Source organism: Micropterus salmoides, unplaced genomic scaffold (assembly GCF_014851395.1).
Source record: "Micropterus salmoides isolate LMB-PRFRI ecotype aquatic unplaced genomic scaffold, ASM1485139v1 Ms_hic_scaffold_4, whole genome shotgun sequence".
Classification (NCBI taxonomy): domain Eukaryota; kingdom Metazoa; phylum Chordata; class Actinopteri; order Centrarchiformes; family Centrarchidae; genus Micropterus; species Micropterus salmoides.
Window position 1 is genome coordinate 25,188,092 of NW_024043372.1, and position 16,033 is coordinate 25,204,124.

At 40.8% G+C, this 16,033-nt stretch overlaps 1 protein-coding gene across 1 annotated transcript; it reads right to left on the minus strand.

Moving 5' to 3' along the window:
• Positions 1-10,862: 10,862 nt before the first annotated feature.
• Positions 10,863-15,208, minus strand: fmoda (fibromodulin a). The gene is made up of 6 exons (XM_038697356.1): positions 15,133-15,208; positions 14,096-14,488; positions 12,463-12,585; positions 12,242-12,382; positions 11,889-12,156; positions 10,863-11,402 (listed from the first exon to the last, which is right to left on the minus strand). Exons 2-6 carry the CDS (start codon positions 14,456-14,458, stop codon positions 11,251-11,253), a joined length of 1,047 nt encoding a protein of 348 aa, XP_038553284.1. The 5' UTR covers positions 14,459-14,488; positions 15,133-15,208; the 3' UTR covers positions 10,863-11,250.
• Positions 15,209-16,033: the final 825 nt, after the last annotated feature.

Sequence of the window (16,033 nt, forward strand, 5' to 3'; positions counted from 1 at the left end):
TTGTTTCAGCTCAGCTGTGTGTCTGCGTTTCCACATTAAAAGACACGGCCGTTCCTCCTCACTTTAAACACTTCAAAAATGAGATTAATTTATTTAACACACTCAAAAGTGTTCCCAGAATTGTTCCAAATTAACTTCATAAAGCAATGTAACAAAAAATCCATTCATGCCATAAAATGTGCTCAAATAGTGGTTGAAAGACTGAATCTCAACATTCAGGCTACTGAAAACTCACCTTTTGCGCCCACATCGCAAAAGGTGGGGCAGAACGTGACCAGTCTATGTGATAGACTTTACTAACCTAAAATAAATATCCTTCGTTCATATTAAAATGTAGTATTTCAATATCCCTACCAAACTGCTCATAATATTTAGTCTTTAAGAAATATGGGCTATAAGAAAAATTAAACCCATTTATTTTAACGGCTGTAAAATGCTGTGTGAAAGGGACTGGTGAGCAAATAAAAAATATTAAAACACATTTCAAAGCAGTTAGAAGTCTACTGTAAAAACCTGTAGGTCTACAATAACCTAAGGCTTTTAATCAGTGTCAGTGTCTATAGGTTGATATTGCTATAGTTTCTCCACATCACCACAGAAAACATAAAGCAGCCTAAACAGTCTGTGGCATTTCCTACAGATGGTGATGTCATTTTCCAAGATAGCTGATTGGTGAGTAGGCGGCATTTTCATAGAGAGATCTCTTATCTGGAACAGAACCAGCTCCGGAGCAGGTTAGCTGTTCAGTATGTTACCATGGAGATCTACCCCGGTAAGAAGTGAACCACCGTCGTGGTACTGAAAACCCAGGGTTAACCACGAAGTTACCTCAATAAGCTCAAATCCTGCTTCGTGGTAAAGGCCCTAGAACAGTAACAGTCTGAAGAATGGATGGTGATCAGGAGCCAGATTATTTCACACAGCTGGTATCTATTGGGTTTTGTAGCCCCCACATTTTCAAACTTTTCTTTTCTGTCCTCTGTGATGCCTATAGGTTAGGACTACGCCTAAAGCTAGTAAGCAACCCTGAATAAATGACAGCATTCGCAGCCTCAAAAGGGAATGCAGGAAAGCAGAGCGCAGATGGAAAAAAATCCAGTCTCCAAGTCCATTACCTCAGTCTGAAGGATTTATTAATTAACTACAATAACATGGTTAAGGATGCGAGAACACACTATTTTTCTGAACTCATTACTACACATAAACACAATCCCAGGTTTCTGTTTAAGACTGTGGATCAGCTGGTAAACCCAACCCCTCCTTGTGCCTCAGCTGGAAGTAATGATGACTGTGAATTGTTTTTATCTTATTTTACCAATAAGGTGGTCAATCAGAGCCTCTATTACCCCCACTGCCTCTTACTCAGATGTTCCTCACCAGCAACAAGAGAGTTTTAACCAGTTTTATCCCATCGACTTGTCTGAGCTTTTAAAAACAGTATCACAAATGAGAGTGTCCTCCAGCCCACTTGATGTAATACCTACAAAATTTTTACTGAAAGTAATAGATTCTGTTGGGCCCTATTTGATCTCTGTTTTCAACAGCTCCCTATCTACTGGTTGTGTCCCTGATTATTTTAAAACGGCTTGCGTGAACCCACTTTTAAAGAAACCTGGTTTAGATCCCTCCCTCCCACATAATTTTAGACCAATTTCAAAACTGCCTTTTATTGCAAAGATTCTAGAAAGAATTGTGTCCAAACAATTACTCACTGTACTGGAAGAAAATGAATTATTTGAAAAGTTTCGGTCTGGTTTTAGGAAGTACCACAGCACTGAGACTGCCTTGCTTAAAGTCACCAATGACCTTTTAATGTCTGCTGATGAAGGTATGTGCTCAGTCCTTGTACTCCTGGACCATAGCGCTGCTTTTGACACCATTGATCACAACATCATGTTAGACAGACTGAGGCACTGGGTGGGGATCTCTGGTCCTGCCCTAGAATGGTTTTCATCCTTCCTGTCAAATAGGAAGTTTTGTGTGTCTGTAAACAACTATGTCTCCTCATTCTGTCCAGTTAAATATGGTGTGCCTCAGGGGTCGGTCTTAGGACCCATTTTGTTTTCCTTGTATCTGCTTCCCCTTGGACATATTATCCATAAACATGGCATTTCTTTTCATATTTATGCTGATGACACACAAATATACTTGCCCGTCAGATCCACAGACCCTGGAATGCTGAGTTCACTTAACAACTGCCTTTGTGAAGTTAAAAAATGGATGTCAAATAATTTCCTCCAGCTGAACTCAGACAAAACAGAAATCCTGGTCATCGGATCTCAGCAGATGGCAAATCAAATACTGCCATCTGCTGGTTTCCTAGTAAATCACATTAAGCCTGTGGCAAAGAACCTTGGTGTTTGGTTTGACAGTAATTTAAATTTCGAGCAGCACACCACAAAGCTTGTTCAATCATGTTTTTATCAACTTAGAAATATAGCAAAAATTCGATCTATGTTAACTTTTAAGGACACCGAGACCATTTTACACGCCTTCATCTCATCACGGCTGGATTATTGCAACAGCCTTTTCACCTGTTTAACCCAAAAATCTATTGATCGACTCCAGACTGTCCAGAACTCAGCTGCCAGGCTTTTAACCAGAACAAAGAAATATGACCACATTACTCCTATTTTAGCTTCATTACACTGGCTCCCAGTATGTTTTAGAATTTACTTTAAAATTCTATTGATCACTTTTAAAGCTCTTCATGGCCTCTCGCCTTGTTATATTTCTGAACTTTTAGTCCCATACACACCAGCACGTACCTTGAGATCCTCGGGCAGAGGTCTGTTGTCTGTTCCAGAGTCTCGACTGAAAACTAAAGGGGACAGAGCGTTTGCAGTCAGGGCCCCGAGGCTCTGGAACAGCCTGCCCGAGGAAATCAGGTCGGCTGAGTCAGTGAACTCTTTTAAGTCCCTTCTTAAAACATACTTTTATAGGAGAGCCTTTCCCGATCTTATTTGACTTTATTTTATCCCTTTTATTTTATTGTATTTTACTAATTTTATATTAATTTTTCATGCTCTTATCTTGTTTTTTTTTGTATTATTCTTTACACTTGTTTAAGCACTTTGTAACTTGTTTTTGAAAAGTGCTCTACAAATAAGGATTATTATTATTATTATTATATATGTCTTATTTAGCAGACAAACATACCATCACATCTAGTGTTTTGACTCTTTCTGCGCTCCTCCTTTCAGGTGTACTGACCTCTTCTTGCACCATTGGTGCAGAGAGTAAATAAAGAACCATTTGGCTGGAGAGGGTTCACCCTACAAAAAGTGTCAGGTGTCTTCCTCACAAACAACTTGTATGTGGAGCAGGAAGTTACTGATTCCAGAGTGAGCAGAGTATGTCCATCCATCCATCGTCAACGCTTATGTACAAGGTCGTGGGGGGCTGGAGCCAATCCCAGCTGAAATCAGGCAAGAGGCGGGGTACACCCTGGACAGGTTGCCAGTTCATAGCAGAGCAGCAGAGTGTGTGTGGAAATGTTTTCTATACGTATTTCTCGTAAAATTTCTCATATCCTTCACATTAACCTTTGAGGTAATAAGTGCATGTGTGTATTTAACAGTGGGATTTAATGTCAAGATATGCCTTAAATTCAAAAGATCTTTCACATCGGTTCAGTATAAACAAAAGCTGACCCTGTCCTGAGCAAATTATATTACAGTGATCCCGTGTTTCTTCTCAATACACTACTTTAATAACATGGGGTATGTTATGGGACAACACCCACCTTTCATAAAATCACTGAATCAACACACCCGTCACACACACACAAAGAAAGCAAAGTACAGTGTAATTATAATTCTATATAATTCTATCACTACTTCAGTTCCTCTAAGCATTCACAGTACAAATGGACAGTAGACATGACCACTCAAAAAGAGACTTAGCATCAAGTGGTGAGAAAATAACCAACATTTTATTTTAACAGTCACATTATCCAGAGAAATATTAGGAATTATTCAACAAATCTCGTCATTTCAGCTTTGGTAATAACACAACCATCGGGTGTGAGCTCCAAACAATCACAGAGCTTTATAATTTCTAGGGATAATCCACTAATATTACACCTTGTCTGTAATTAATAAAGAAACACTCTGGTCAGCCTCCCTTGTCTTAATGAATGTATTTAATTAGTAGAGGTGCCAGGAGCAAACTTTACACAAACAAGGTCTTCTAATTTGTACGACTAAACAGTCTCAACCTCCTTACACATACAAAGCCCTATACCCTATACCCGACTCACTAGCTATATACCCTATATAGGGCTCAGTGGCCCCTGTGGGTTGTACAACAGAGGCCTTAACCATGATTCAGCAGTTTACACATACATCTAATCAATTATCTACCACAGAACCCCATTGATTGTGATTATTTCATTTATGTACAATCCAAATCCAACAATCCATGCAAGAACTTACATGATACATTACTACATCTGTAGTCAACACCGTCCTCTCTTTTTAATTTAACTATCAAGATGTACAGTAGAGGACAGAGTTGAACCTGACAACTTACAGTTTTTTTCGATTTCTAAACGACAGTGAGCACAACTGGAGCTACACAGTTGAACACAGTTTTCAAAACTCTACGCACTTATCCCATGACCTTAACCACAACCTGCACAACACTGTGGACACAGCACTTTGTTCAAATGCTAACACACTGCTGTCAAAACTGTGAACCACACATTCAAAACATAACAGATTTCAGCCTTGTGCCTTTCAAACACTGCTGATTGCAATTTCAGCTGAAAGGCTAAGCAGGTGTCTTGTTTTGGACTTGTTAGTGAACATACACACACACATATATATATATAGGTAGAGATCAGAAAGACTAATTTTGGAAATGGAACAAGGAAGACGGGTTCGAGGAGGGAGATAGAGAAGACAAAGAGCAGTTATTTCAGATGAAATAAGGGCTACACTTATAGACCATGTCGTGAACCATGGTCTCTCATTGAGAGAGGCAGGGTTGAGGGTGCAACCCAATCTGCAGATCCACAGTGGCATCTGTAATGCAAATTTTCCATCATAAAAACAGGTGAGAGTGACATCCTTACAGTAAATGAAAACATTACAGGAATTTTTTTTGTATTGTAATTATAGAATATTTACACAGATATATATTACAGTAAGTTTGACTGTAAAATATATTTTTACAACAGGACCCAAAGGCTGCCCCCAACAAGAGGAAGAGGAAAAATATTTTCAGATGCGCAGGAAAATGCTATTGTTGACATGGTTGTTGTCAACAATGCAATAAAACCGCGGGAGATTCAAGATAGAGTGCTGGCTGATAATGATATATTTGAAAATGTTAATTCTGTCAGTACAACAACTATTGCTCGAGTCCTACAGAAACACGAAGTTACAATGAAACAGTTATACACTGTTCGAGAGAAACAGTGAACAGGTAAAAGAGCAAAGATACCAATATGTCCAGGTAAGACGTCTGAGGTTGCATACACAGCTATAAAAAATATTTACAGTAAAAAAAACACTAGCATTACTACAGTAAAACTGTGCACTTACTGTTTTTCAGAGAGTAATGGAGGTGGAAGCACTGGAAACACCAAATTTATCGATGAAGCTGGATTTAACCTTGCCAAAACACGGCGCAGAGGAAGGAATGTTATAGGTCAAAGGGCCACTGTGGAGCTTCTCAACACACCAGTCATTGGCTCATACAACACAGAAAGGCTTATAGCTTTCCTAGAACAGCTCTATGCTCAGCTAGTGCCAGCAGAACAGGGGGAGCCAGTAAGAAAGTTTTTGTAATAGTTTGCGATAATGTTCACTCTGCAGCTGTCACAGATTGGTTTGCAGCACATCGCAGATTTATGGTTTTGTACCTTCCTGCATATTCACCCTTCCTCAACCCAATAGAGGAGTTTTTCTCTGCCTGGAGGTGGAAAGTGTTTGATCATCACCCACATGACCAAATGTCTCTTTTGGACTTCATTAAAAAAAAATTAATATATACACACACACACACGTTACTGTTTGATTTATTTATTTTTAACACACACACACACACACACACAAACACAAACACACACACGCTTACTGTTTTGTTTATTTATTTTTTTAAATATATTTTTATTTTTTTAACACACGCACACGCTTACTGTTTTAATTATTTATTTTATTTTAATTTTTAATATTTCTTCATTTTTTTTTAACACAAACACATATACGCTTTGATTACTTTACGCTTTAATTACTTGTTTAATGAAATGTATGGGGTTGATTGTTTTTATGTTGTATGTATGATGCTTTGCCAATATTGTTGTTACACATTAATGCCAATAAAGCTAATTTGAATTGAAACATTGCGATAGGTGGTGGTCTTGACAAACTGTTATGTTTCTTTTAGGGATGGGTATTAAATGAGCACCAGGGATACATTTTTAAAGATTGTAATGTTGGTATTGATAAGCTGTAACATTACTGGTTCTTTTATCTCTGTTTCTTAAGTTTTGGTGTAAGTTAGTTTAATATAATGCTGCGGCATCTGCCTCATACACACCAAGCAAAGTCAGCAGACCTTAGTGCTGAAATGGAGGTGGGGCCAGTAAAGTGAACCAGGTGGAGTGTATTCCACTTAAATAATAAATACATTCAGTCATTTAACTCATGCTTTTATCCAAAGCGACTTACAATTGCTATATATGTTAAAGGTGGCACACCTCTGGAACAACTAGGACACATCGATGGATGTGTCACAGCTGAAATCGAATGCAGGTCTCTCACACCAAAGGCATGTGTCGCATCCACTGCTCCACAACCAATAAGTAAGCTCATTACTGTATGTAGACTTATTTAGCAAGTTTAGCTTTTGGCTGTAGTTTATCTAAAATCTTACTCTACTTGTTATTCACAGATGTAGTAAAACCAATGTTCCAAAATTATGTGGAATTGCATATTTCTTTAATGGAAAATGTTTACATTTTACACCCTGCGAAAGCTTGTTTTAATCACCACGGACATTATTTTTATTATTATATCTAAATGTACCTGCTTTGCACCTGCCTCGACTTCTCCCTGCACTGAGTGTGTGTGTTCTCTAAATTAAATGGAGTTTAGTACAAACAGTAACTGCATTAGTTTAAAGGCCCGACCAGAATCTCGGTGACGACTCAGGGCTAGTTGGTGAACTTATTTAACTGGCGAGTTAACTAACGGCTAATCAGTTTGGCTAGTGCTAAGTAGGGCTGGGGATCGAGACCCGGTTCCAAAATTTCTCAAAACCCGAAAATCAGTGAGGTCCGAGTTTATCAATACTGCTATTGAGACTCCTATAATGTAACGTTATGTCTCGAGCATCTAATCTGATTTATCTTGAGACAAATAAGAAAAGTAATGTTGGTACCGAACTGTTTATCATCAGGCTGCAGCCTCTGCTGCTCTCTGTCGGCTCCTACACACACACACACACACACACACACACACACACAGATCCAGATCTGAATGTTTCTCTGTTTCTCAGATTTGAAAAGTGAAGCCTCAAACCTGCATTCTCTCTAACAGCCCGCAGGGGGCGACTCCACTGGATCGTATATGGTCTCAGTCACTAGTTTCAAGTGTTCTTCAACACAGCATGATGTTCATATAGTAAATTATGGTCCCATTTAGAGGAAAATAGACCAGAAAGCAGGGGAGGCTACCTTGTGATTGACAAGTCGCTATGTGTGACCCAAATATGGTACCCCATGGATGTTCAGTCTGTGTTCAGGATGAAGCTGAACAAATTTTTCTCTCAGCTGGAAAGGTAGGCTGGAATAAAATACAGCTGCTCCTTACTTTCTATAAATTGAACTAAAAGAAGTTCTGTTAGCTTCCTGCTCAGCTTCAGTCTGAAGATGAGATGTTTGTTAATCTGCTTTACTTCTCCAGCTGTTTGGGAACAACAGACTTGTTGTTCTGGAGAAGCTGAAGCATTTATTACCTGACACACCGACACCGTACTTTTACTGCCAGAATATTTTCCTCCTTTCACTGTCACTTTCTGTCACTCGGACAATCAAACACTCTTGAGACCACCAGATTAAAGGAGCTGTTCTGATAACAGAACCTGTCAGGTAGACATCCTGCAGGGTTTCCGCAGGGTCTTAAATTCTAAAATTTCACAATTTAAGGCCTTAAAAAGTCTTAAAGTCGCTAAAGTTTGTGTTCTATGTCTTAAGTCATTTTAAACGTGTATTTATTTTCCAATGCCCATGTAACGCTACCTCTAATGCTCATTAAAATGGCCCCACAGCGCTCAAGAATGCTTTTTCCTCCCGTGGTGGTGTAGTTCTTTCTGACTGTCGCTAGTCCAAATCGGTCCAAATATAATTTGCTGTATTACGACTAAAAAGGCCAACAGGCAGCTTTTGTGTTATTGCTGCAAGTCTCTTTCGGATTGTAAACTTTCGGATTACTTTGTCACCCTGTGTCACTGAGATGCTACTGCCTAGCTCTGCAAAGACTGTATTTGCTGGATCTTCAGAGACTGAGTAAGCCAGCTTTCCAGTGACATTGCTTTCCAGCCCACCAAAGATTCAGCTATCAGGCATTCCATAGACAGCTGATCGGTGCTCCTGAAACTCAGTCAGAGTTACTTCATGTGCTACTACTGTTATGTGAACCAGAAATGCGGCAACAAATTGACTGCTTCAGGGGACTTTGGTTTCCCCGGAGAGGCACTTGTTTCTGGCCCCCTCCTGCAACAGCAGGTCTTGGTGCCGGAACTGCAGCATTCCCCAGTCCAGAGCAGCAGCAACGCCTTGACCCTGAGGAGCATCTGACATGATTAGTCATTACTGAGTTGCAACCTGCTGACTCTGCTGGGCTAGAGCAGCTTTCTGACTCTGTTTTGCTGCCACAGCCCCCTGTTCCTACTGAGCTACTGCAACAACACCCTGTCTCTGCTGAGTGGCAGAAACCTGCAGCCCCTAAAGTGCAGCAGTCATCCCTGGTTCCTCTGGAGCTGCAGTCGCTGTCACCCGTCTTCAGCACTTTTGATGGTCTCCAGCCCAGTTGCCCTGTTGCCCGGTCTGCAGCCCAGATGCCCTGTCATCTGTGTCTGGTCTCCATCCTCTTTGCCGCCGGCCTCCTGCTCAGCCTCCTGCTCAGCCTCCTGCTTAGCCTCCTGCTCAGCCTCCAGAGGATCATCTTTGGCCACCTGTCCAGTCCCTGGAGGGTCTCCATCCTCATTGGAGGCTTCCTGTCTGGCCTTCTAAGGGCCTCCTGACATGCTCCATCTTTGCTGTCGGTTTCCTGGACCTAAGAACTCTATGCCTGTGTTCCTGCCTCTGGACTCTTGCCCCCTTCCAGACCCCTCCCTCTGTTCACCCTGCGTAAGTTAGGACATTTGTTTTTTTGTTTCTGCGGGAGAATTTTCTGTTTGGAACCCCAAATTGCTCTCGGTTGCTGTGCCATCAGTGTGTGAATGTCAATGTATATTATTTCCGTTCTGATGTGCAGTTCGCACCTTGGCCTCTGCCATCAATTTTTGAGTCTGTGTGAATGGGTGAATGTGAAGTAGTGTAAAGCACTTTGAGTGATTGCAAAAACTAGAAAGGGGCTATACAAATACAGAACATTTACCATTTGTTTTTGTTTTTTTATTTCGACATGTTGTGTTTTGTTTAGGGGTGGCCTGGTGGATAGCGCTGTGACCTTCGCAGGGTTCAAACCCTGGTTGCCCCACACTTTCTGTGTGAAGTTTGCATGTTCTCTCTGGGTGCTCCGGCTTCCTCCCACCGTCCAAAGACATGTGGCCTACGTTGATTGGTGACCCTAAATTGTCCTTAGTTGTGAGTGTGACTGGTTGTTTTTCTCTGTGTGGCCCTGCAATGGATTGGCAACCTGTCCAGGGTGTACTCCGCCTTTCGCCTGATGTCAGCTGGGATTGGCTCCAGCCCCCCACGACCCTGTACGCAGGATAAGCTGTTGACGATGGATCGATGGATGTGTTTTGTTTAAATAAATATCAAGAAAACAGATTCCAGCCATGTTAATGTCTTGCGTTTGAGCCCAAAACCTGTATTACACTTGGCGTATCTATGACAATACTTCCTCTCTGGACAATCTGATTTCTCACTTTTTTTCTGGGTTTTTTATTGATTTTGGTCTAAAGTTGAGTCAAGATGTGTTTGAATTCTAACGATAACCATTTAACTGAATTCCTTGGGCCGGATATAATGCAAAAAATGTGCTCATTGGCCTCTGTATGTTGTTTACTCCAAAAGTCATGCTGTGAGATTATGTCAGCCTGTTACCAGGCAGAATTTTAAATATACACTTCAAGGATTAAGAAAAAGACAGTGGCGAAAAAAAGACGCTCTGTGCACGTGGACCTTTGTTTCCTTCTGAACTAGTTACTCTGTGTGAAACACAGTAATCAGATTACTCTCTAGTCATCAGGTTACACTGTATGATCAGATTACTGCACTACAAATACTGGATGTGCCATAAAAAGATGTATATATATATATATAATATAACTTTTATTTATCCTGCAATAGACTCGTCATCATAAAGCCTGTCAGTATGATAACCAGTCCATGCAATGGATACAGTAACTCAAGAATCATAACACATACCCAGATGCCTCTCTATTTGTGATTCACGACAGTACAGTATAGAGATATTTTTTCACATGTCTCTAAGGAAAGTTGATTTCACTGTGAAAAATCCTCTACAGAAACAAGCAGTTACAACATTTTTTTTTCACAAAATGTACCTGTAGGTACAGAATGTACCTAAATGCAATAATCAATTTGGGACATGGTTGTCAGAGAAGTGATGAAGATATTATCACGCTTCTACAACTGCTTATTTGAAATTAAACAATTCACATCATGCATGATACATAATACTTTTATCATAAACTTGTCAGATGAAACAGTGGAAGGCATGCTTTGTAGGAAGACACAGAGAAAGGTAAGATAAAGACGGCTAAAACGTTGGTTTCTAAAGATCCTTGATCCTCACAGCAACATATAAGGAAGATCAGGGACAGATCATTTTCAATATGCAAAACAGAAACATCATATATGGCTCATACAGTATCTTATTAGGCTTATACACTGGCAAAGGACTCATTTACCTTTATTCTAATCAAACCAGATTGGGCCATTTATCCAATATTTTAGGGAAACTCATAATTTTGAAAGATTTACGATTAAAGATTTAAATCAGCCCTGCTGTGCTTTGGTTTGTGCCACACACTGTATCATACACACAGTTAGACCTCAATGTAAGAAGCCTGACGCAAGCAGAGGGATGACTCTGAAGGGATGTCCTGGCTACTGATCTCGTTCCCGTCCAGTCGCAGAGTCTGCAGTTTGGAGAAGTTGGTCACATCAACAACGCTGCAGAAACTACCCAGCGTGAACTCTAGAGGGATGGAGAGGTGGAAAAGAATTAATTTCTGTACACATACAGCAGCGTTGCTATATGTCTTCCCAAACTACTCCAGTAAAAACTACTCCAAACATCCAGCATCTTAGCACCTGGCCTATATATCAGTAAGGAAAATTTAACTGCTATACTTATATAATATTTTTAACTGTAAAATGATAGTCTGCCTTATTGGGGGGTGTGATTAGGTTGGAGTGACAGCGGTCTGGAAACATCAGCTCTATATGTGTCATCTGTTATCACCTTTCCCGCCCACTTTAAACCAGTGAGATGAGCAAATACAAAATCATTAAATCTCTCATTTGAAACAACCAAAACTTTTACAACTTTGATAGTTATTACGTGTTTATGTGGAACCCCCGTTGTTCATAGAAAGAAGCTGATAGATGTTGTCAGGACCTTTAATAGCTTTTTGAATATGTTTTCTATGCAAATGACAAATAAAACATGTATACATTTTACCTTTGATCTGGTTGGCTTGCAGATAGAGATGCTGTAGTGTGGTGCTCACTGTGGGGATTCTCTCTAGTTTATTGAAGCTCAGGTCCAGCTCCACCAGCCCAGTCACATTGAAGGTGTTGGGAGGGATTCCCTTGTCTGTTAGCACGTTGTGGGCCATCCTGACATACTGCAGCTGAGTGAGACGGCCCAGAAACCCCTCTGGGAGAGAGTCAATAGAGTTGGACTCAATGTAGAGTTGGTGCAGATGTTCTGGGAGTGCCTCTGGGACCTGAGACCAGTTCATGAAAATATTGTGGCAGCACTAGAGATAATACATTCACTTCAATTGCAAACACACAGATGCACACAATTACCTTTGTCAACTTGTTGCCACTGATGTCCAGCAGTGTGAGGGATTTCAGAGCCTTCAGTGATGTGCCCATGTCCATGACAGCGTTGTCATGGAGATACAGGACAGTGAGGTTATCCATTCCTCCTAGGTCTGCAGGCGTTACCTTGGCAACAGTTGAACATTTATTAAAGTTGAATGTCTCTGATGTACAGAGCATGAATATCAAACTATGCAAAATATTACCTTTTTAATCTTGTTGTTGTTGATTCTCAGGTCTCGCAACGTGCGAGGGAGGTTTGAAGGTATACTGGTCAAATTGTTGTGCTGTAGATATAAACGCTCAAGTCTCTCCAATTTCAGAAATGCCTGCAAACATGATGTGAAGAATGAACAACTCACTAGCATCCACATAATGCCTCAAAAGCAGAGAAAATCTAACTGAATCATTTTTATCACCTTTTGCAGTCAAATACAATTAATTATTAACAGTTTTTATTACTAAAATATATTTTTGTTCTTTTTCTCTCTGTGTCTGGAGGGGTGCGTCCATGACTGTGTGTGACTGACAGCAGCTGACAGGCTGAGCTCCGGCAGGCGAATGACAGGCCAAGTAAACACACTTACACTTGCACTCTAGCAACAAGCCATGGGCAAAAACTAGCAGTGATGTTGAAAAGTAAGGACCACACCACCATCAAAACTGACCTCAGTGACATTTGTATACGTTTAAATCCCCATGTTCACTCAGTAAAAAGCGAGAAATTTTGGACACCCAGTGTAACCAGTGTCTGCCCATGATGGAACAGTGACGTTACTGCTTTTTTGCTTTATGTAAATGTCACCGGGGTGACGTGTGTGTGAGAGAGATTGGAGCTGAGGACGCCATCAGAGACACGAGGAGGGGTCGGAATTTGTTCCCCCCTCCTTCCCAGAAAGTAACTCTCCCACGCCTCTCTGGTTGCGATTATCTACTGTCCCCAGTGAATAAGCTGCCACTTTTTAGTTGGGTTTTATTATTTTTAGCATTTGGAGGAACAAGCCAGTACGCTGCTGATTCTGGTCCTAATTTTAAAGCCCAATTTTTATGTACTGGCATCATGCCAGTAGTTTTGCTTGGGTGTGTGGTTTGGGGTTTTGATTTGTGTTGCTTGCATTTTTGATTTGGTTGTTTACTTGCATGCACATTTCTGTTTGAAGTTTTATATATGATTAATTAACCCTAGCGGAACTATTGTGGGGAACTTTGTGACTGCCAAGCATCTTGTCACCTAGGTTACTGCTGACTACTACTGAGAGCAGGAACGAGCAGCAAGAGCAGAGGAAGGGAGTTGGTGGGCTGACGGACTGGAAACTGGGATTTTAAAGACCAACTACTGAGGGCTGGACAGATCAAGGCTTGCCCAGTGCCTTTTATTATGAACTCTTATTATTTTTAGGCTTTTTGATGAAGGGATTTTAGTACTTCATTGTTTACCTTTTTTTTTTTTTTTTAATAAAGACACTGGCATTGGTTTTATAAACTGTACTGGTCTGAGCCTTGTGGTGTTTCGGTGCAGCCTGTTTCCCAGCAGAAACTTACCAAAATTAAGTTTAAATAGTTTATCCGTCTAAGTAGAGAGAGAACAATGCAAAAACAGGGGGCGCCATTATGAAACCAAAAAAATATAAATGGTTGGTTTTAGAACACAGGACATGAGTTACTGAGCAGATATGTATGATGTAGCAGAGAAAAAACCTAAGAACCCCATTTCCAGCAATAAAATGATTACCTTTGTAATAATAGCCTGTTAGCCATCTGACAACTATTTACACCACCATCACTGCTTCATACTCTGAGCTTACATATGCTTCTGACTGAGACCAGATGTAAGTTTACCTTCTTGCCAATGGCGTCAGATGTCAGCTGGTTGTAGTGCATCATGAGCCACACTAGATTGGTTGCACTGACTAGAGCTGAGTCGGGCACAGCTGTGATGGCATTATTTTGGAGGTATAAGTATTTCATACGGGAGGGAATGGTTGGCATGGCTGTCAGGCCCCGCCCATCACAGTACATGGCGACTGGGAAGGAGGGGGGACAGTCACACTCATCGGGACACTCCCTTCCTCTGGTTTCTGGCAGCAGGGCGCTAACACTGTATCCTGAGCCTTGATTGCCGTAGAGCCAGTCGAAAGCGTCCCGTTGGGGGAGAGAGAGTGGAAGCAGGGCAGACAAGAAGAAGACAGTCACCACACGCATGGTCACAGCCACACAAATCTTCACTATGACCTAACAGAGAAAAAGCCAGAGAGACAAGGTCACACACATGTTTAAAATATAAATATAGTAATTCACAACAAAATTATTTTGTTAATGGGACTTATGCAACAGATATAGCTCGGAGTAAACGGATGTGGGGTAGGGGGGGATTTGCAAAAATTGAAGAATAAAATGTTCATTAAGCCACAATAAAGTCTATACATAAATATACTCTCACGCCTTTAGAGAGCAAGCTGATACTCTTTAAGTATATGTTTTTCTTAATACCACAAACCCAAACTCTCTGTTGATATACGGAGATTAAATAAGGTGCAGTGCAGCTACTGACTTGGTTTAGACACATAACTGCCTGCAGAGAGGTGCATTCTTAGGGGTCTTAATCCACAGGGAATCCAGAGAGGAAGCATTTGAAAAAGCAAAAACCTAGCCATGAATGCCAGCTTTGTTAACAGTTCTCACTGCTGCCACAGAATTGTGGATGCTAAAAACTATCCAACAATTACCTTCTTTTTTACAAAAGATTAAAAGCTTAAACAAAAATATGACCAATATCATGTGTTTGTTCATCTCCTATAAGGTTTCATAGAAAAATACCATAGAGACCAGCAGACACATGTTCACACACACATGCATGTACAAACACACACACCTACCTGATCAGAGAGACTGGCCCTCCTTGTCCCCTCTCTCTCTGAGAGTGTGCTCAGGACTGGAGGGGACTCCAGACAAACACTTTGCCCGAAGTAAAAACTTTCCTCCCCTCCCTGCTCTCTTTTCCGTTCTGCCATCCCCCCTCTCCACCCTCTCTCTCGTCCTTCACTGTTGCTTCCATCCACCCACCTGCACCCCATTTTATTCGTTCAGGCATGGCCCAGCACACCCCACACCCCACTCTGGAGCCCCTTTTTCAACTAATGTGAGTGATGTGAAATGCATTGGCTGTGAGGGATTGTTCCCATCTGTGCAGCACATTCAGTCCCTGAGCCCCATTATTTCTTCAATATTTAGACTTTATCCTTTGTTTTTTCACCCTTTTGGCTCACTGGATCACAAGTGCTAAATTATTAATCTTTTCTGAGCAACGCAATACACGTCACACAGGAGTAAAGACTCCCTCTATTGTTGTTACAGCATGAAAATAATGAGGGGGTACAGTGAGATGGACTGTGTGTCTGTGCAATTGGGCTTAAATGATATAAGTGTAGTAAATTGTCATTGCAATGAGTGGACTGTTGAGTGGACTGTTTGTTGGTAAATAATGGGGAATCCAAAACCCTGGTAACTAATTTTCTGCTTACCGTAATTGAGAGTGTGAAAAGCATCTGTAAAGCACCATGTCATTGTTAAAGGTGATTTCAGCATTTGACTAATTATCTAGCAGTCATATACTCCTGACAGTACTAGGGTAAGCGACAAAACAATATTATACAAAGAAGATTGTTTTTCTTTCAGACATTATTTAGACAGATAGACTAATAATTACAAAAATCCTTTAAATGCCCTTCTGTCCACTTAGCAAAGATCCCTGTGCCAGAGACAATGTTTGTAGCAGGG